Source organism: Mustela putorius, unplaced genomic scaffold (assembly GCF_011764305.1).
Source record: "Mustela putorius furo isolate JIRA1106 unplaced genomic scaffold, ASM1176430v1.1 tig00000721_pilon_pilon_pilon, whole genome shotgun sequence".
NCBI lineage: Eukaryota > Metazoa > Chordata > Mammalia > Carnivora > Mustelidae > Mustela > Mustela putorius.
Window position 1 is genome coordinate 3,299,325 of NW_025421456.1, and position 14,791 is coordinate 3,314,115.

The 14,791-nt window shown below is 36.7% G+C and overlaps 1 protein-coding gene across 3 annotated transcripts in view; it reads right to left on the minus strand.

Annotated features, from left to right (window-relative positions):
- Positions 1-14,791, minus strand: part of NUDT6 (nudix hydrolase 6) — a 47,436-nt gene that overhangs the window by 30,496 nt on the left and 2,149 nt on the right. For 2 of the 3 annotated variants that reach the window (XM_004747960.3, XM_004747962.3), the window contains exon 2: positions 8,876-8,931. In XM_004747960.3, coding sequence (XP_004748017.1) covers positions 8,876-8,931 — 56 coding nt within the window. Of the gene's footprint in view, positions 1-8,875; positions 8,932-12,877; positions 13,082-14,791 lie in introns of all 3 variants that reach the window. The other variant, XM_004747959.3, reaches the window with a different exon arrangement.

Below are 14,791 nucleotides of genomic sequence, written 5' to 3' on the forward strand. Positions count from 1 at the left end.
TTGTACCACTCATTCATGCTTACTACTCTCCAGTCATTCCCATCAAATGGTTAAGATGACAGAGGGGTAGGAGGAGGGGTAGGAGACCCTAATTTTGTGTGGTCCCTGGAATTCAGCTAAATAGTTACCAAATCATTCTGAACACTTGTGAAATCAATGGGAGATCTGAGGAAAGAATTGCTATAATCCTACAAATAGAAAAGCAAGCACTTTTTGGAAGATAGGAAGTGCAGAGATGTGAATCTTGAGTGATATATCGGAAGATACGGAGGAGCGGAAGGAGCTTGCTTAAAAGGCTACCACAGGGGCACCTGGGTGGCTCAGTGGGTTAAGCCGCTGCCTTCGGCTCAGGTCATGATCTCAGGGTCCTGGGATCAAGTCCCGCATCGCGCTCTCGGCTCAGCAGGGAACCTGCTTCCTCCTCTCTCTGCCTGCCTCTCTGCCTACTTCTGATCTCTCTCTGTCAAATAAATAAATAAAATCTTAAAAAAAAAAAAAGGCTACCACAGGGACGCCTGGGTGGCTCAGTTGGTTAAGCGGCTGCCTTCGGCTCAGGTCATGATTCCAGCGTCCTGGGATCGAGTCCCACATCGGGCTCCTTGCTCAGCAGGAAGCTTGCTTCTCCCTCTGCCTGCCACTCTGTCTGCCTGTGCTCACTCTCTCTGACAAAAAAAAAAGGGGGGGGGCTACCACAAAGTGTTATAAGCAGTTAAATGCAAAATTGGAACTTTTAGAAGTCAGGTGCAATGAGGGATGTCCCTGGCTTAAAGGTGCTCAGGCAGCAAAGTGGGACAGAATCCCAGGTTGGAGAGTGGGGCCTCAGGATCCCTGGGTTCACAAGAAGTATGGGGTCCCTGAGAGTGGCAGATTTCTCAGGTACTGGAGTGGAGAAACTAGCTGAAGACAGTGAGTCTAGGCACCAAATCTCTCCTCTGTGTTGCTGTAAACTGTGAACCACTACATGGTCTTGTGACTCTCTAGGCAGGGGCCCAGGAAAAGGCAGGAAGACTCCATCCCTCCTCTGGGAGGAATGGCATGGGTTTGTGCACAGGAGTCCGTAAAGTCTGGAGACTAGAAACTGGGTTACATGCCTCAGATAATAATGCTCAGTCACATACTAGGTAAATACAAAGTTCGAATGGAAGCCAGCGAGACAAGAGTGATTGCTTTTCTATGAGGGCTCACTGAAGAGTGGGGAGTGCAAACTTTAAGCTCCGGGGCTAGAGAGCAGGGTGCCACCATTTTCATTCCCCCATTGGTGTTGAACGCCTTCAGGGAGAAAAACAGAGCCATATAGAGTAATCTGGAGCTGTTGCACTGAGCCTGGCTGCCTCACAAGGGAAGCTCAATTCCACAAGGGCAAGGACACTTGAGAATCAGTACAACAGGCCCCTCCCCCAGAGGGCCAGAAGGAACAACTAACAAGCCAAGTTTACAGAGAGAACTGCAAAACTTCACTCTTGGGATAAACAGTATATAGTTTTTTCATATTATTCTTTAGTCTTTCAGGTTTTTTTCAGCTATTTTATTTTTTCAATTTTTATTCTTTTAAAATTTTTATGTATATATATACACAATGTACACTTAAAAATATTTTGGTTTCCTTTCCTTTCCTTTTATTTTATTTTTGTTTATATATAAAAGTTTTCCTTTCTTTCCTATTTTGAGATCTAGTTTCTTTTAACAAACAGACCAAAATACAGCAAAGATCTAGTTTAGTGTTTTGTCCTGTTTCATTTTTTGTTTGATTTTTTTTCTTATTTTGATTTTTTTTTCTTCTGGTTTGTTTTGTTTGTATTTTTCTGGTGTTGTTACTTTTGTCTCTTCTTTCTCTTTCTTCTATTCTTTTCCAGACATAATTACAGAGGGAGAAACTCACCCCAAAAGAAAGGAGGTAGTATCCAATACAGATAAAAATAAAATGTGAGAATTAGGGGTGCCTGGGTGGCTCAGTGGGTTAAAGCCTCTGCCTTCAGCTCAGGTCATGATCTCAGGGTCCTGGGATCGAGCCCCGCATCAGGCTCTCTGCTCAGCGGGGAGTCTGCTTCCCTTCCTCTCTCTCTCTGCCTGCCCCTCTGCCTACTTGTGATCTTTGTCTGTCAAATAAATAAATAAAATATTTTTTAAAAAATGTGAGAATTAGAATTCAAAACAACAATTATAGAGATACCAGCTGGGCTTGAAAAAAAACATAGAAGAACTAGACAATCTCTTACTATAGAAATAAAAGAACTAAAATCTTATCGGGCCAAAATTAAAAATGCTATTACCTAGATGCAGTCACAAATGGAAGCTCTAACAGGGAGGATAAATGAGGCAGAAGAGAGAGTCAGTGATATAGAAGACAAAATGATGGAAAATAAGGAAGCTAAGAAAAAGAGAAGAGCAGCTACTGGATCATGAAGGGAGACTTGGAGAAATCTGCAGCACCATAAAGAAAAATGATATCTGGATAATAGGGGTCCCAGAAGATGAAGAGTGAGAAAGAGAGGCAGAAGGTTGTTTGAACAAATTGTAGGGGTGCCTGGTGGTTCAGCTGGTTGGGCATTTACCTTCAGCTCATGTCATGGTCCCAGGGTTCTGGGATCAAGCCCTGCATGGGGTTCCTTGCTCAGTGGGAAGCCTGCTTTTCCCTTTTCCTCTACCCTTCCTCCCAGCTTGTATTCTCTATCTCTCTCTCAGATGAACAAATAAAATCTTAAAAACAAAAACAAAAACAAAAACAAAACAAACAAGTTACAGCTGAGACCTTTCCTAATCCAGGGAGGAAACAGGCACCCAAGTCCAGGAGGCAAAGAGAACCTCCTCCCTCAAATATCAACAAAAATAGGTCAAAACCATTACAAATTAATAATAAAGCTTGTATATTTCAGAGATAAAGAGAAAATCCTGAAAGCCACTCAGGACAAGAGGTCCTTAACCTACAAGGTTGGCAGCAGACCTGTCCACAGAGACTTGGCAGGCCAGAAAGGACTGGCATGATATATTCATCGTGCTAAATGGGGAAAATATGCAACCAAGAATACTTTATCCAGAAAGAGAAATATTAGGAATTTTTATTAGGAATAAAATTTAGGAATAGAAGAGAAATAAAGAGTTTCCAGGACAAACAAAAACTAAAGAAGTTCATGAACACTAAATCAGCTCTGCAAGAAATATTAAAGGTGATCCTTTGAGCAAAGAGAGGACCCAAAGATAACAAAGATCAGACAGGAACAGAAGGAATCTACAGAAACAGCAACTTTAAGATAATACAATGACACTAAACTCATATCTTTCAATGATTACTCTGAATATAAGTATACTAAATTCTCTAATCCAAAGACATAAGGTATCAGATTCGATAAAAAACAAGACCCAATGATATACAAGAGACTATAAGAGACTCATTTTAGACCAAAGACACCTCCAGATTGAAAGTGAAGGGGTGGAGAACCATTTATCATGCTAATGGATATCCAAAGAAAGCTGGAGTAGCAATCCTTAGATCAGACAAACCACATTTTAAACCAAAGACTGTAGTAAGAGATGAAGGACACCATATCATAACAAAAGTGTCTATACAACAAGATCGAACAATTGTGAATATTTCTGCCCCTAATTTGGAAGCAGCCAAATATATAAACCAATTAATAACAAAATTAAAGAAACATACAGATAATAATACAATAATAGCAGGGGACTTGAACACCCCACTCACAGCAACAGAGAGATCATAAGTAGACAATCTACAAGGAAACAAGAGCTTTGAATGATACACTGGACCAGATGGATGTCATAGACATATTCAGAGCATTCCATCCTAAAGCAACAGAATACACATTCTTCTTGAGTGCACATGGAACATTCTGCAGAATAGATCACATACTGGGTCACAAATCAGATCTCAAATTGTATAAAAAGACCGAGATTATATTATACATATTTTAGACCACAATGCTTTAAAACTTGAACTCAATCACAAGAGAAAATCTGGAAGAAACACAAATACATGGAGGTTAGAGAGGTTAAAGAATAAATGGGTCAACCAAGAAATTAAAGAAGAATTAAAAAAATACATGGAAACAAATGAAAATAAAAACACAACTGTTCAGAACCTTTGGAATGCAGCAAAGGTGGTCCTAAGAGGGAAGTATATAGCAATACAAGCCTTTCTCAAGAAACAAGATAAGTCTCAAATATACATCCTAACATCACACCTAAAGAAGCTGGAAAAAGAACAACAAATAAAGCCTAAATCCAGCAGGAAAGGAGAAATAATAAAGACTAGAGCAAAAATTAATGAAATAGAAACCAAAAGAACAGTAGAACAGATTGACAAAACCAGGAGCTCCTTCTTTGAATTAATAAGATCGACAGACCCCTAGCCAGACTTATCAAAAAGAAAAGATAAAGCCCCCCCACAATCATGAATGAAAGAGGAGAGATCACAACCAACACCAAAGAAACACAAACAGTTGTAAGAGAATATTAAGAACAATGTATGTCAACAAACTGGGCAATCTGGAAGAAATGGATGCATTCCTAGGAACATATAAACTACCAAAACTGAAATAGAAATAGAAAATATGAATAGACCCATAACTAGAAAAGAAATTTAATCAGGAATCAAAAGTCTCCCAACAAACTAGAGTCCAGGGCCAGATGGCCTCCAAGTGAAGGCCTACCAAACATTCAAAGAAGAACTAATACCTATTCCTCTGAAACTATTCCAAAAAATAGAAATGGAAGGAAAATTTCCACACTCTTTCTATGAGGCCAGTACTACCTCGATTCCAAAACCAAAGACCCCATCAAAAAGGAGAATTACAGACCAATATCACTGATGAACATGGATGCCAAAATACTCACCAAGATACTAGTTAATAGGATCCAGTAGGATATTAAAAAGATATTCACCACAACCAAAGTAGGATTCATTCCTGGGCTGCAAGAGTGTTCACATCCACAAATCAATGAATGTGGTACATGACATTAATAAAATAAAGAATAAGAACCATACAAGCCTCTCAATAGATGCAGAAAAAGTGCCTGACAAAATACAGCATTTTCTTGATAAAAACTCTCCACTCTGTAAGGACAGAGGGAACATACCTCAATAAAATATAAGCCATATATGAAAAGCCCATAGCAAATACCATCCTCAGCAGGGAAAAACTGAGAGCTTTTCCCCAAAGGTCAGGAAGATGACAGGGATATCCAGTCTCACCACTGCTGTTTAACATAGTACTGGCAGTTCTAGCCTCAGAAATCAGATAACAAAAACAAATAAAAGGGATCCAAATCAGCAAAGAAGTCAAACTTTCACTCTAAGCAGCTGACATGATACTCTATGTAGAAAACCTTAAAGACTCCACTAAAAAATTGTTAGAACTGATATAGGAATTCAGCAAAGTAACAGGATATAAAATCAAAGCACAGAAGTCAGTCACATTTCTATACACTAACAATGAGGTAGAAGAAAGAGAAATCAAGGAATCAAGCCTTACAATTGCACCAAAAATCATAAGATACTTAGGAATAAATCTAACCAAAGGGGTAAAGGATCTGTACTCTGAAAACTATGGAACACTTATGAAGTAAATTGAGGAAGACACAAATAAATGGAAAAATACTTCACGCTCATGGATTGGAAGAACAAATGTTCAAATGTCTATACTAACCAAAGCAATCTAAACATTCAATGTAATCCCTACCAAAATACCATCAGCATGTTTCATAGAGCTGGAACATACAGTCCTGAAATTTCTATGGAAACAGAAAAGACTCTGAGTAGCCAAAGGAATATTGCGAAGGAAAACCAAAGCTGGAGGCATCACAATTTCAGACTTCAGGCCATATTACAAAGCTGTAATCATCAAGACAGTATGGTAGTGACATAAACAGACACACTGATCAATGGATCAGAATAGAGAACCCAGAAATGGACCCTCAACTCTATGGTCAACTAATCTTTGACAAAGCAGGAAAGAATGTCCAGTGGATAAAAGTCTCTTCAACAAATGGTGTTGGGAAAATTGGACAGCCATATTCAGAATAATAAAACTGGACCACTTTCTTACACCATGCACAGACTCAAAATGGATGAAAGACGTAACTGTGAGACAGTTCTCTTGCCTTTGGAGATGTATCTAGCAAGAAGTTGCTGCTGCCTGTGTTCTCTTCCAGGAGAAAAAGCAAAAATGAACAATTGGGACTTCATCAAGATAAAAGATTTTGCATAGCAAAGGAAACAGTCAACAAAACCAAAAGGCAACCTACGGATTGGGAGAAGATATTTGCAAATGTTTTGTCAGATAAAGGGCTTCTATACAAAATCTCTGAAGAACCTATCAACACCCCAAAACCAAAATATCCAATCAAGAAATGGGCAGAAGACATACACACAGACACTTCTCCAAATTAGACATCTGAATGGCCAATAGACACATGAAAAAAATGCTCAATATTACCTGGCATCAGGGAAATACAAATCAAAACCATAGTGAGATACCACCTCACATAGGTAAGAATGGCTAAAATAAAAAAACTTAGGAAACAACAGATGTTGGCAAGGATATGGAGAAAGTGGAACCCTCTTTCATTGCTGGTGGGAATACAAACTGGTGCAGCCACTCTGGAAAACAGTATGGAGGTTCCTCAAAAAGTAAAAATAGAGCTGTACTATGACCCAACAAGTGCACTAGTAGGTGTTTACCCAAAGTATACAAACATAGTGATTCGAAGGAACACATACACTCCAATGTTTATAGCAGCAATGTCCACAATAGTCAAACTATGGTAAGAGCCCAGATGTCCATGAGCAGAAGAATGGATTAAGAAGATATGGTATATATATATATCACTCAACCATCAAAAAGAATGAAATCTTGCCACTTCAGTCATATATGGATTTCACTCACATGTGGAATTTAAGAAACAAAGGAGACAAACATAAGGGAAGGGAAGGAAAAATAAAACAAGACAGAATCAGAGAGGGAAACAAATCCTAAAATAATTATAGGAAACAAACTGAACGATGCTAGACAGGAGGTGGGCAGGGGATGGATTAACTGAGTGATAGACATTACAGAGGGCACTTAAGTAATGAGCACGAGGTGTTGCATGCAACTGATGAATCACTCAATTCTACCTCTGAAACTAATAATACAACAATATACGTTAATATGAAAAAATAAAAAATAAATAAATAGTAAAAGTTCTTGAGGGCTAGGCACAATATTACTTCAGGTACTCAAAATATTTGTTGACAATCAATTTTCGTTTGAGTCAGAGATCCTGCCTTAACTAAAACTTTGAAAGTTCCTTATAAATATGAACATGCTTTTTAGATAGCAATTCTGAATACTTTTAGATATTGTTACAAATATTTAGTTTAAAATTTAAGAGCATATATATTAAGGAAAAATGTTTGACTCTGTCTATCAATATTACTGAAGTCTCAGAAAGTATCAAAATAATTATTCTCTTTCACTTTCAGTCCTAAGTATGAAAACATCTGATGCTAACCATGGTACTTCTCTTAAAAGTTTTTGTTGCTTCTGGTTGCCTAGACTTATTTTGTTGTACAAGGCTTTTTATACTCTGTCCTTAATCTACCACTCAAATAAAATATTTTACCACTCCCTATACTTCTAGCCACAATGAAATTCTTAACCATTGTTTATACACTACATGGAATGGACCCAAATTCACATGCTGAAATCCTAATCCCCAGTGTGGTATCACCTATGAGAGGTGATGATGTCATGAGAGTGGAGTCTTCATGAATGGGAATAGTGCTCTTAAAAAGAGACCCCAGAGAGAACGGTTGTTCCTTCTGCCATGTGAGGACACTGAGAAGATGAACATTTATGAATTGGGAAGAGGGACCAACCAGACACTGAATCTGGTAGGATCCTGAACTTGTCGCAGCCTCCAAATAAGAAATAAATGGCTGTTGTTTAAGCCACGCGGTCTATGGTATTTTTGTTATAGTAGCTTGAACAAACTAAGATACCATGTTAGGACATTTGTAAATTCTCTGTGCCTTTTTATTTGCCATTTAAATTTTCTGTTTTTCTCTCTCCCACTCCCCTGCCACTTTTTTTGGCCTGGTAAGCTCCTATTCATTCTTCAAGACCCAGTTTGAATGTTATCTCCTCTGAGAAGTCTTCAGGGATTTTCTAAAGGCAAAGTGAATGTTACTGTCTATTGTATGACTGCTTTCCCAAATAGGTAGTAAACTGCAGGACATGAGGGAAACTGTTTTATTAATCTTTGTATTCTCATCGCCTGGCTCAGAATGGGAGCTTACTGAATGCTTAATGAATGGAAGAATATCTTGTCAGTCTCTGAGAAACACAGTTGTCTTCCCATCTAAATATAGCCATTTATAATTTTTCTGTAGCCATAATATAATAGTGAGGAATGTGAGGTTATCCTGACATTTTCAAGGCCTCCATAGTTATATTTTTGAATTAAAAAAAAAATCCTGATCCACAGCTTCTTAGAAAGAACTTTTAAAGTATCTTTCTGTAATTCCTTGAGCATATAAAAATTTCTGTATTTTATTTTCCTCTAGAGAGAACTGAACATTTAGAAAGCAATTTACAAAGTAGAAGCAACTTAAACAAAACAAATGGTTGAAGGAAAAAAGAGGCAAACCAAACAACAGATTCTTCACTATAGAGAATAAACTGGTGGCTACCAGAGGGGAAGTAGGTGTGGGGATGAGTAAAACAGAGGAAGGGAATTAAGAGTACACTTACTGTGATGAGCACTGAGAAAATACAGAACTGCTGAATCATTATATTGCACACCTAAAACTAATACAACACTGTAGGTTAATTAAACTAAAATTTTAAAAAAATTTTAAAAAGGAAAAGCAACTTACTTTGTTTCGATCTTGTACAACCAATATTTTTCCAGTATTTTCATCAAATACAGCTCCTGTTGGGGGAAAAGTAAAAGATAATTGAGAAATATTTCTTTCACCTTGGACTCCTCCCATATGCCTATCTGTGGTCACCAAAATTGTACCCATCCTGGAAGGCCTAGATAAATTACTACCTCATCCATGGACACTTTTAAAATCTCTCCAGCAATAAACTGCTCAGCTTCTCAGGTTCTTTTAACAACCTGGAATACTAATGATGGTTCTAGCATATGCTAAATTGTAGGATAACCAGTCCCATAAATTTCTTCTCTAGATCATCTATTCTTGATGGTACATAGATAAAGAAATTAATTTTTCTATCCTTCCGTAGCACTTATTTTAATGTCATATTTTAAGTGCTTAAAAACATTTATTGAATAAATGAAGTGACTTTTCTATTCTCATTTTTATTCCTTGTATAGAACATGGGTTGTGCCCCTGATAATCTAAGTCTCAAATATCTCAATATTCAGTTCAGGATCTCCCTGAAGCCACTTACATGTATGTATTTTTTTTTTTTATCATGTGTGTATATGACTTTTATAACATACCAATATGTTGCTTTGGGATAACTGTTTATTTTATATATGTCCTAAGTTCTAATCCTTTCATTTATTCATTCAGTATATACACTGCCAAGCATACTACACATTTGGCTAGACGTTAGGGACTCAAATAAAGAAGGTCTATTAGTTTTTTGACAATCCTGGGTCAAAAATATAAATGATACCTTAATGATTTGCATTAAATCCTTTAAATGCTATAATTTTAAAATATTTATATTTACATAATATGAGGAAATATTGTTAAAAAGATATATTCTACACACCCTTTTAAGATTAATTAAGTTCCTATATATAATACTTATGGATTCTTTATATAGTAATTGACCCCTGTTATATGTCAGGCATTTATTGAGGTCTAGGGATATAGTGGTAAACAAAACAAAATATCCTAAGTGGGCTTACATTCTGGTGTGTGTATGAGAAGGTAACAAATTATATAGAACATGAGGAGACAATGCTATGTAGAAATAAAATACAGAAAGGTATACGTATATATAACACAAGGAAGGGCAAATTTCTCTGAAATGAAAACTGCACATTTTAGTGTTTAAAAAAAGGAAAACCACTAAGTGAGAGATAATTAACATTAATGCTGGCTTCCATTAGAAAGAATAAACTATAATTTAACTGGACTTTATAAGGGTTAGAATGCCAAAGAAATGTCAAGGAAACCTACTCTTAAATTTTAATAACTTGTGATTACTCAAATTGCAATTTTCCCTAATGAATTATAAACAAGAGCAAAATACTTCAAAGACAAAATCAGCAAAGCTAAAGTACAATGTGAGCGACCCCTGCTGGTCACAACTTAAAAGATAAATAAACACAAATAGATCAGGGATTAAAGAGAGATTATTATTTTATTATGATTAGTCAGGTACTGTGCTAAGTGCTTTATGCACATTATCTCAGGTATTCCTCACAATACTCATGTGAGTGGTATCATTTTTAGTGCTTATATTCACACAGCCCTAAAACTGTCTGGATTCTGAGCTGGTATTTGCACTATGCAAGTGTCCCTTCCCTACACAACTGTGCTCTCTGGGGACTTAAGTTTCTAAGAGCTATATAATCATTCAAGAAATATTTATCTACTTTATGCCAGACACTATCTTGAACCTGACAAGACAGTGGTGGAAAAGACAGAATACCTGTCTTCACAGACTTTATATTATTGTGGGGGAAATTAAGTACATGGTATAATTTTAGATTGTCATGGGTGCTATATAGAAAAACAGACCTGGATAAAGGGGCCACGGATGATGAGACTGGCATGCAGGAGGACTGTATTTTAGAGAGGAAGGTCAGGAGACTTTTGAGATGTTGGAGCAGAAACTTCAGCTCTAAAGAGCTAGATAAAGCCCTGGCAAAGACCATTACAGGAAGAGGAGCCAATAGGTGTTAAAGCTCCGAGGCAGACACAAGCTCGCTGTGTCTGAAGAACAGTAACAAAACCATAGCTCACTCCATTCCAGTGTAGGGGAGGAAAGATTTTTCCTCTACCCGCTTAGGTTATGTATCTAGGGCTGTGAACTGAGCTGACAGAATGTCTTCTGTCAGATTAATGGAGAAAAAAAATACATATTTTTTTAATTTATTATATTTACATATATATGATTTCATATTTACATGGACTGGCTGGTGATGGAAGATGATTAACAGGAGTGAAAATCCCAAAAAAGTGTTTAAGCCCAGGGGCATATATATATCATTTTAACAAAGAGCAATGAATTATGGAGCCAAGACAAAAGAAAAAGGGGGTTGGGATAAGGGAGGTAAATGGTAGGAAAATGACTAGGACATATATAGGGGCAAATTAGGGATACAAGAGTTATTTTAATAAGGTTTATTTGTATAGACTCGACTTGGTGTCAGCTCGCCATCTTCCATAAGAATGTCTCCTCTTCCTGGTACAAAAAATTTATGCCCTGCTTTTAGGTTAAAAAAAAAAAAAAAAGACCCTTCCTGTATCTAGTATTTCTTGAGCTCAAAATAATCAATATGGCAGATATTCAGAGTGGTGTATTTTGTGGTGATATGTTCATCTGCTATACCTACCTCCTGTTGCTTAGAACAATAAATGTCAATTATTTTCCCTTCACCTAAAAAATGCTATACCTTTTCAAAACAATTTCTTATATGATTTCATTGCCACCCCTAATAGCCACTTCATATCCTAGTTATACTTCAAGACTGTTCAAATTCCAGATCTCTCATTGCCTGAACTCCTACGGTATATCTTATCTATAATACATACTATAGTATTTAGTTACAAACAAGGGCTTCATAGTATACTCTTTATGCATATATTACTAATTCTGTAGTAATAACTGGATTTAAAAGTCTAATTTAAAAAGACTGTACCAATGAATTGATAATTGCATGACTTTCTAATGAAGTGTGAGGGTGTCATCAAATTGCCAAGTAGTCTTTTGAAGTAGAGTAGAACGGAAATTTCTATGTCTCTATTTGTTAAAAGTGAGTGAGATCATGGATACAGAAAACATTAGGCATCCTTGAACAACTCCTTTTTAACCTCAAAGGTGTACACTACCTTTGAAAACGCTTGTAAGTTGTATGAAGGCAAATAAAATTATTAGTTAACTTACTAGCTTACATATAATACTGCTTTCATTTAAGTCATCAGGAGTCTTTACTATTTCACTTTTCCTGGAAGTCTAAGAATTTTCTTAGCCCTGGTTCTCAAAGGACGGTCTAGGGACCAGAATTAACATTACTAGTAGCAGCAAAGAATTTATTAGAAATGCAAATTTTCTGGCAACATCCCACACCAGCTGAATCAGAAACTCTTAGATGTGGGGCCCAGCAGGGTGTTTTCAGCAAGTCCTCCAGGTGATTTTGATGCACCCTACAATTTGAGAACTCCAGTCTTAACCTGGAGCGAATTTCGCAAGACCACATCTTTGGAGTTAATCATTGGCTTGAAAAATCCATAATATACTTAAATTGTGTATCTTAAACAACTGTTTAATGCAAATATCCTTAAGAAGTAATGCCCAAATAAAAAATCTGCTTTCCTTTACCTTAAATTTCATCTAAAAGTTATCTTATACTTAATACACTTACATAATTAGTACTAATATGTTTTACCATAATGACTTACTCCTGATCCTAATTCAGTGTTAATATTTGAATACTGAAGTTCAAATACCTATGTAAAAATTTTGAAAATTATCCTCTGGAAAACTAAACACCAAACTTGCTTGGTGTGCTGCCCTCTGCTGATTTGTAAGACAAACTTCTGTTTAAAGCACTCCTTAATAATCCCAAAGATCAAGCTGTTCATTACACATGAATAAAATACGACTTAGCTGTAAGAAAAAATTGGGTGAAACCGCTAAAAGGTCAATTTTACTGTTAGTTTGAAACTGACCTGCAACTCCTACTTGATGTGTAGCATATCCTGGTAATCTGCTGGGTCCCTCTCCCAGCCACAGTGTCAGTGTGGATGAATCCGATTCTGCATGGTGAAAGCAGAAACCCAGGGAAGCAGCAGGGGCAATAAATCGGCTTTGGAGGATAGGGATGTGCAGCCATACTGCTATCCTACCTTCTGATCTCCATTGCTGTATTGCAGCTAAAATGCAGATGAGGATAAAAATCTGTAAACATTTTCCAGTGAAAAGAGTCGAAGAAATAAAAAACTCATTTCAGGTATCACCCCTTCCAAAAAGCCATCCTAAAACATCCACCTCCCTTAGTCGTTAGCTAGGAAGGGTTGGGGGAGGGGAATCCTAAAATGCTCTGCTTATATGACAGCACAGGAGCTATGTTTTATTGTAATTAGTACTTTGTTATGGGATTTTTCCAGCAGACCGAATTCCTTGAGGATAGAGTTAGTAATTCATATCACCTGACACACTGCGTGGCGCATAACTGATGTTCAATATTTGTAGAATGAACAAAAAAACTTGATTTAAACAAAATAAATTGCTGTTCCCTTTAATCCTTATTTTAATCTTTATAAATGACTCTTATGGGCTCCTACTTACACTTTAAGAGTTCTGTCATAATATTTTTGGCTTATAAATTTCAAGGTGGTTAAAACTCTACGGTTTTTTTTTTTTTTTAAAGATTTCATCTATTTATTTGACAGACAGAGATCACAAGTAGGCAGAGAGGCAGGCAGAGAGAAAGACGAAGGGAGGCAGGCTCCCTGCCCAGTAGGGAGCCCGATGCCTGTGCTGATGCTGGGCTGGATCCCAGGACCCTGGGATCACAACCTGAACCGAAGGTAGAGGCTTTAACCCACTGAGCCACCCAGGAACCCAAACTCTACGTTTTTAATAACGTATACTAGTCCTAGAAAAAAAAATGAAAATATAATGAAAAAATCAAAACTTATCTTACTAGCATGAAGAGATAAAAACTTAAATTTTGACATTTTTCCATGAATATAATTTTGGAATTTATATCACACCATATATAATTTACAGCATATCTTTTACTATTTATTGTAAACTATTTATTGTAAACATTTTGCTGTCATTAAAATTTGTAAGGAACGTAAGTTTTTAATGACAGTATAATTTTCCTCAGATAAGTACACCAAAAACTATTTAACAAACCTCTTACTCCTGGATAGATTATTTCTACTTTATAAATAATAACCAAGATAAACGTAGATTTTTGTTTTGACTTCTGTAAATTCTCTTAAGATTGAACCAGAAGAAAAAGATGCCAATATTTGGTCCTCACTAAGCTCCAGACACTGTATATATATTATCTTGTTAAGTTCTCACAGCTTGAAAGGCAAATATTATCACCCCTAATTTATGGGTGAAGAATACAGTAGTATTCTCAGATTGTTTTCTCCATCAATCACCTCATTTAATCTTTACAATAATCTTGCAAATTGTGTGCATGTGTGGTGGTGGGAAGGTTTGATTATTCATTTAATGGTTAATTTCTTTTTCCGCCTCTTCTCTTCTCCAGCTGTGCAGTGACTCCCTGTTAAGGACCATGTTCTCTACTTCTTTAAAAGGCAGTGGATCTAATACAGTGACAAACACAGGGGAGCCTTTCACAAAAGCTGCTTGATTTGGGACTATGGAGTCAGATCCTTCTCACCCATCTCTCTCTCTGATTTAAATCTTTTTAAAATTGATTTACAATTACATAAAGGGCACAAATCTTAAGTGTACATTTAAGGAGTTCTGACACATACATACACCTGTGTAACACACTCCAGTAAAGATTACAGAACATTTTTATGACCCCAGGAAATTCCCATATCCTCCCTAATCATTCTAATCAAGTGAAAAGCTAGTTTGACTTAATAACAAAA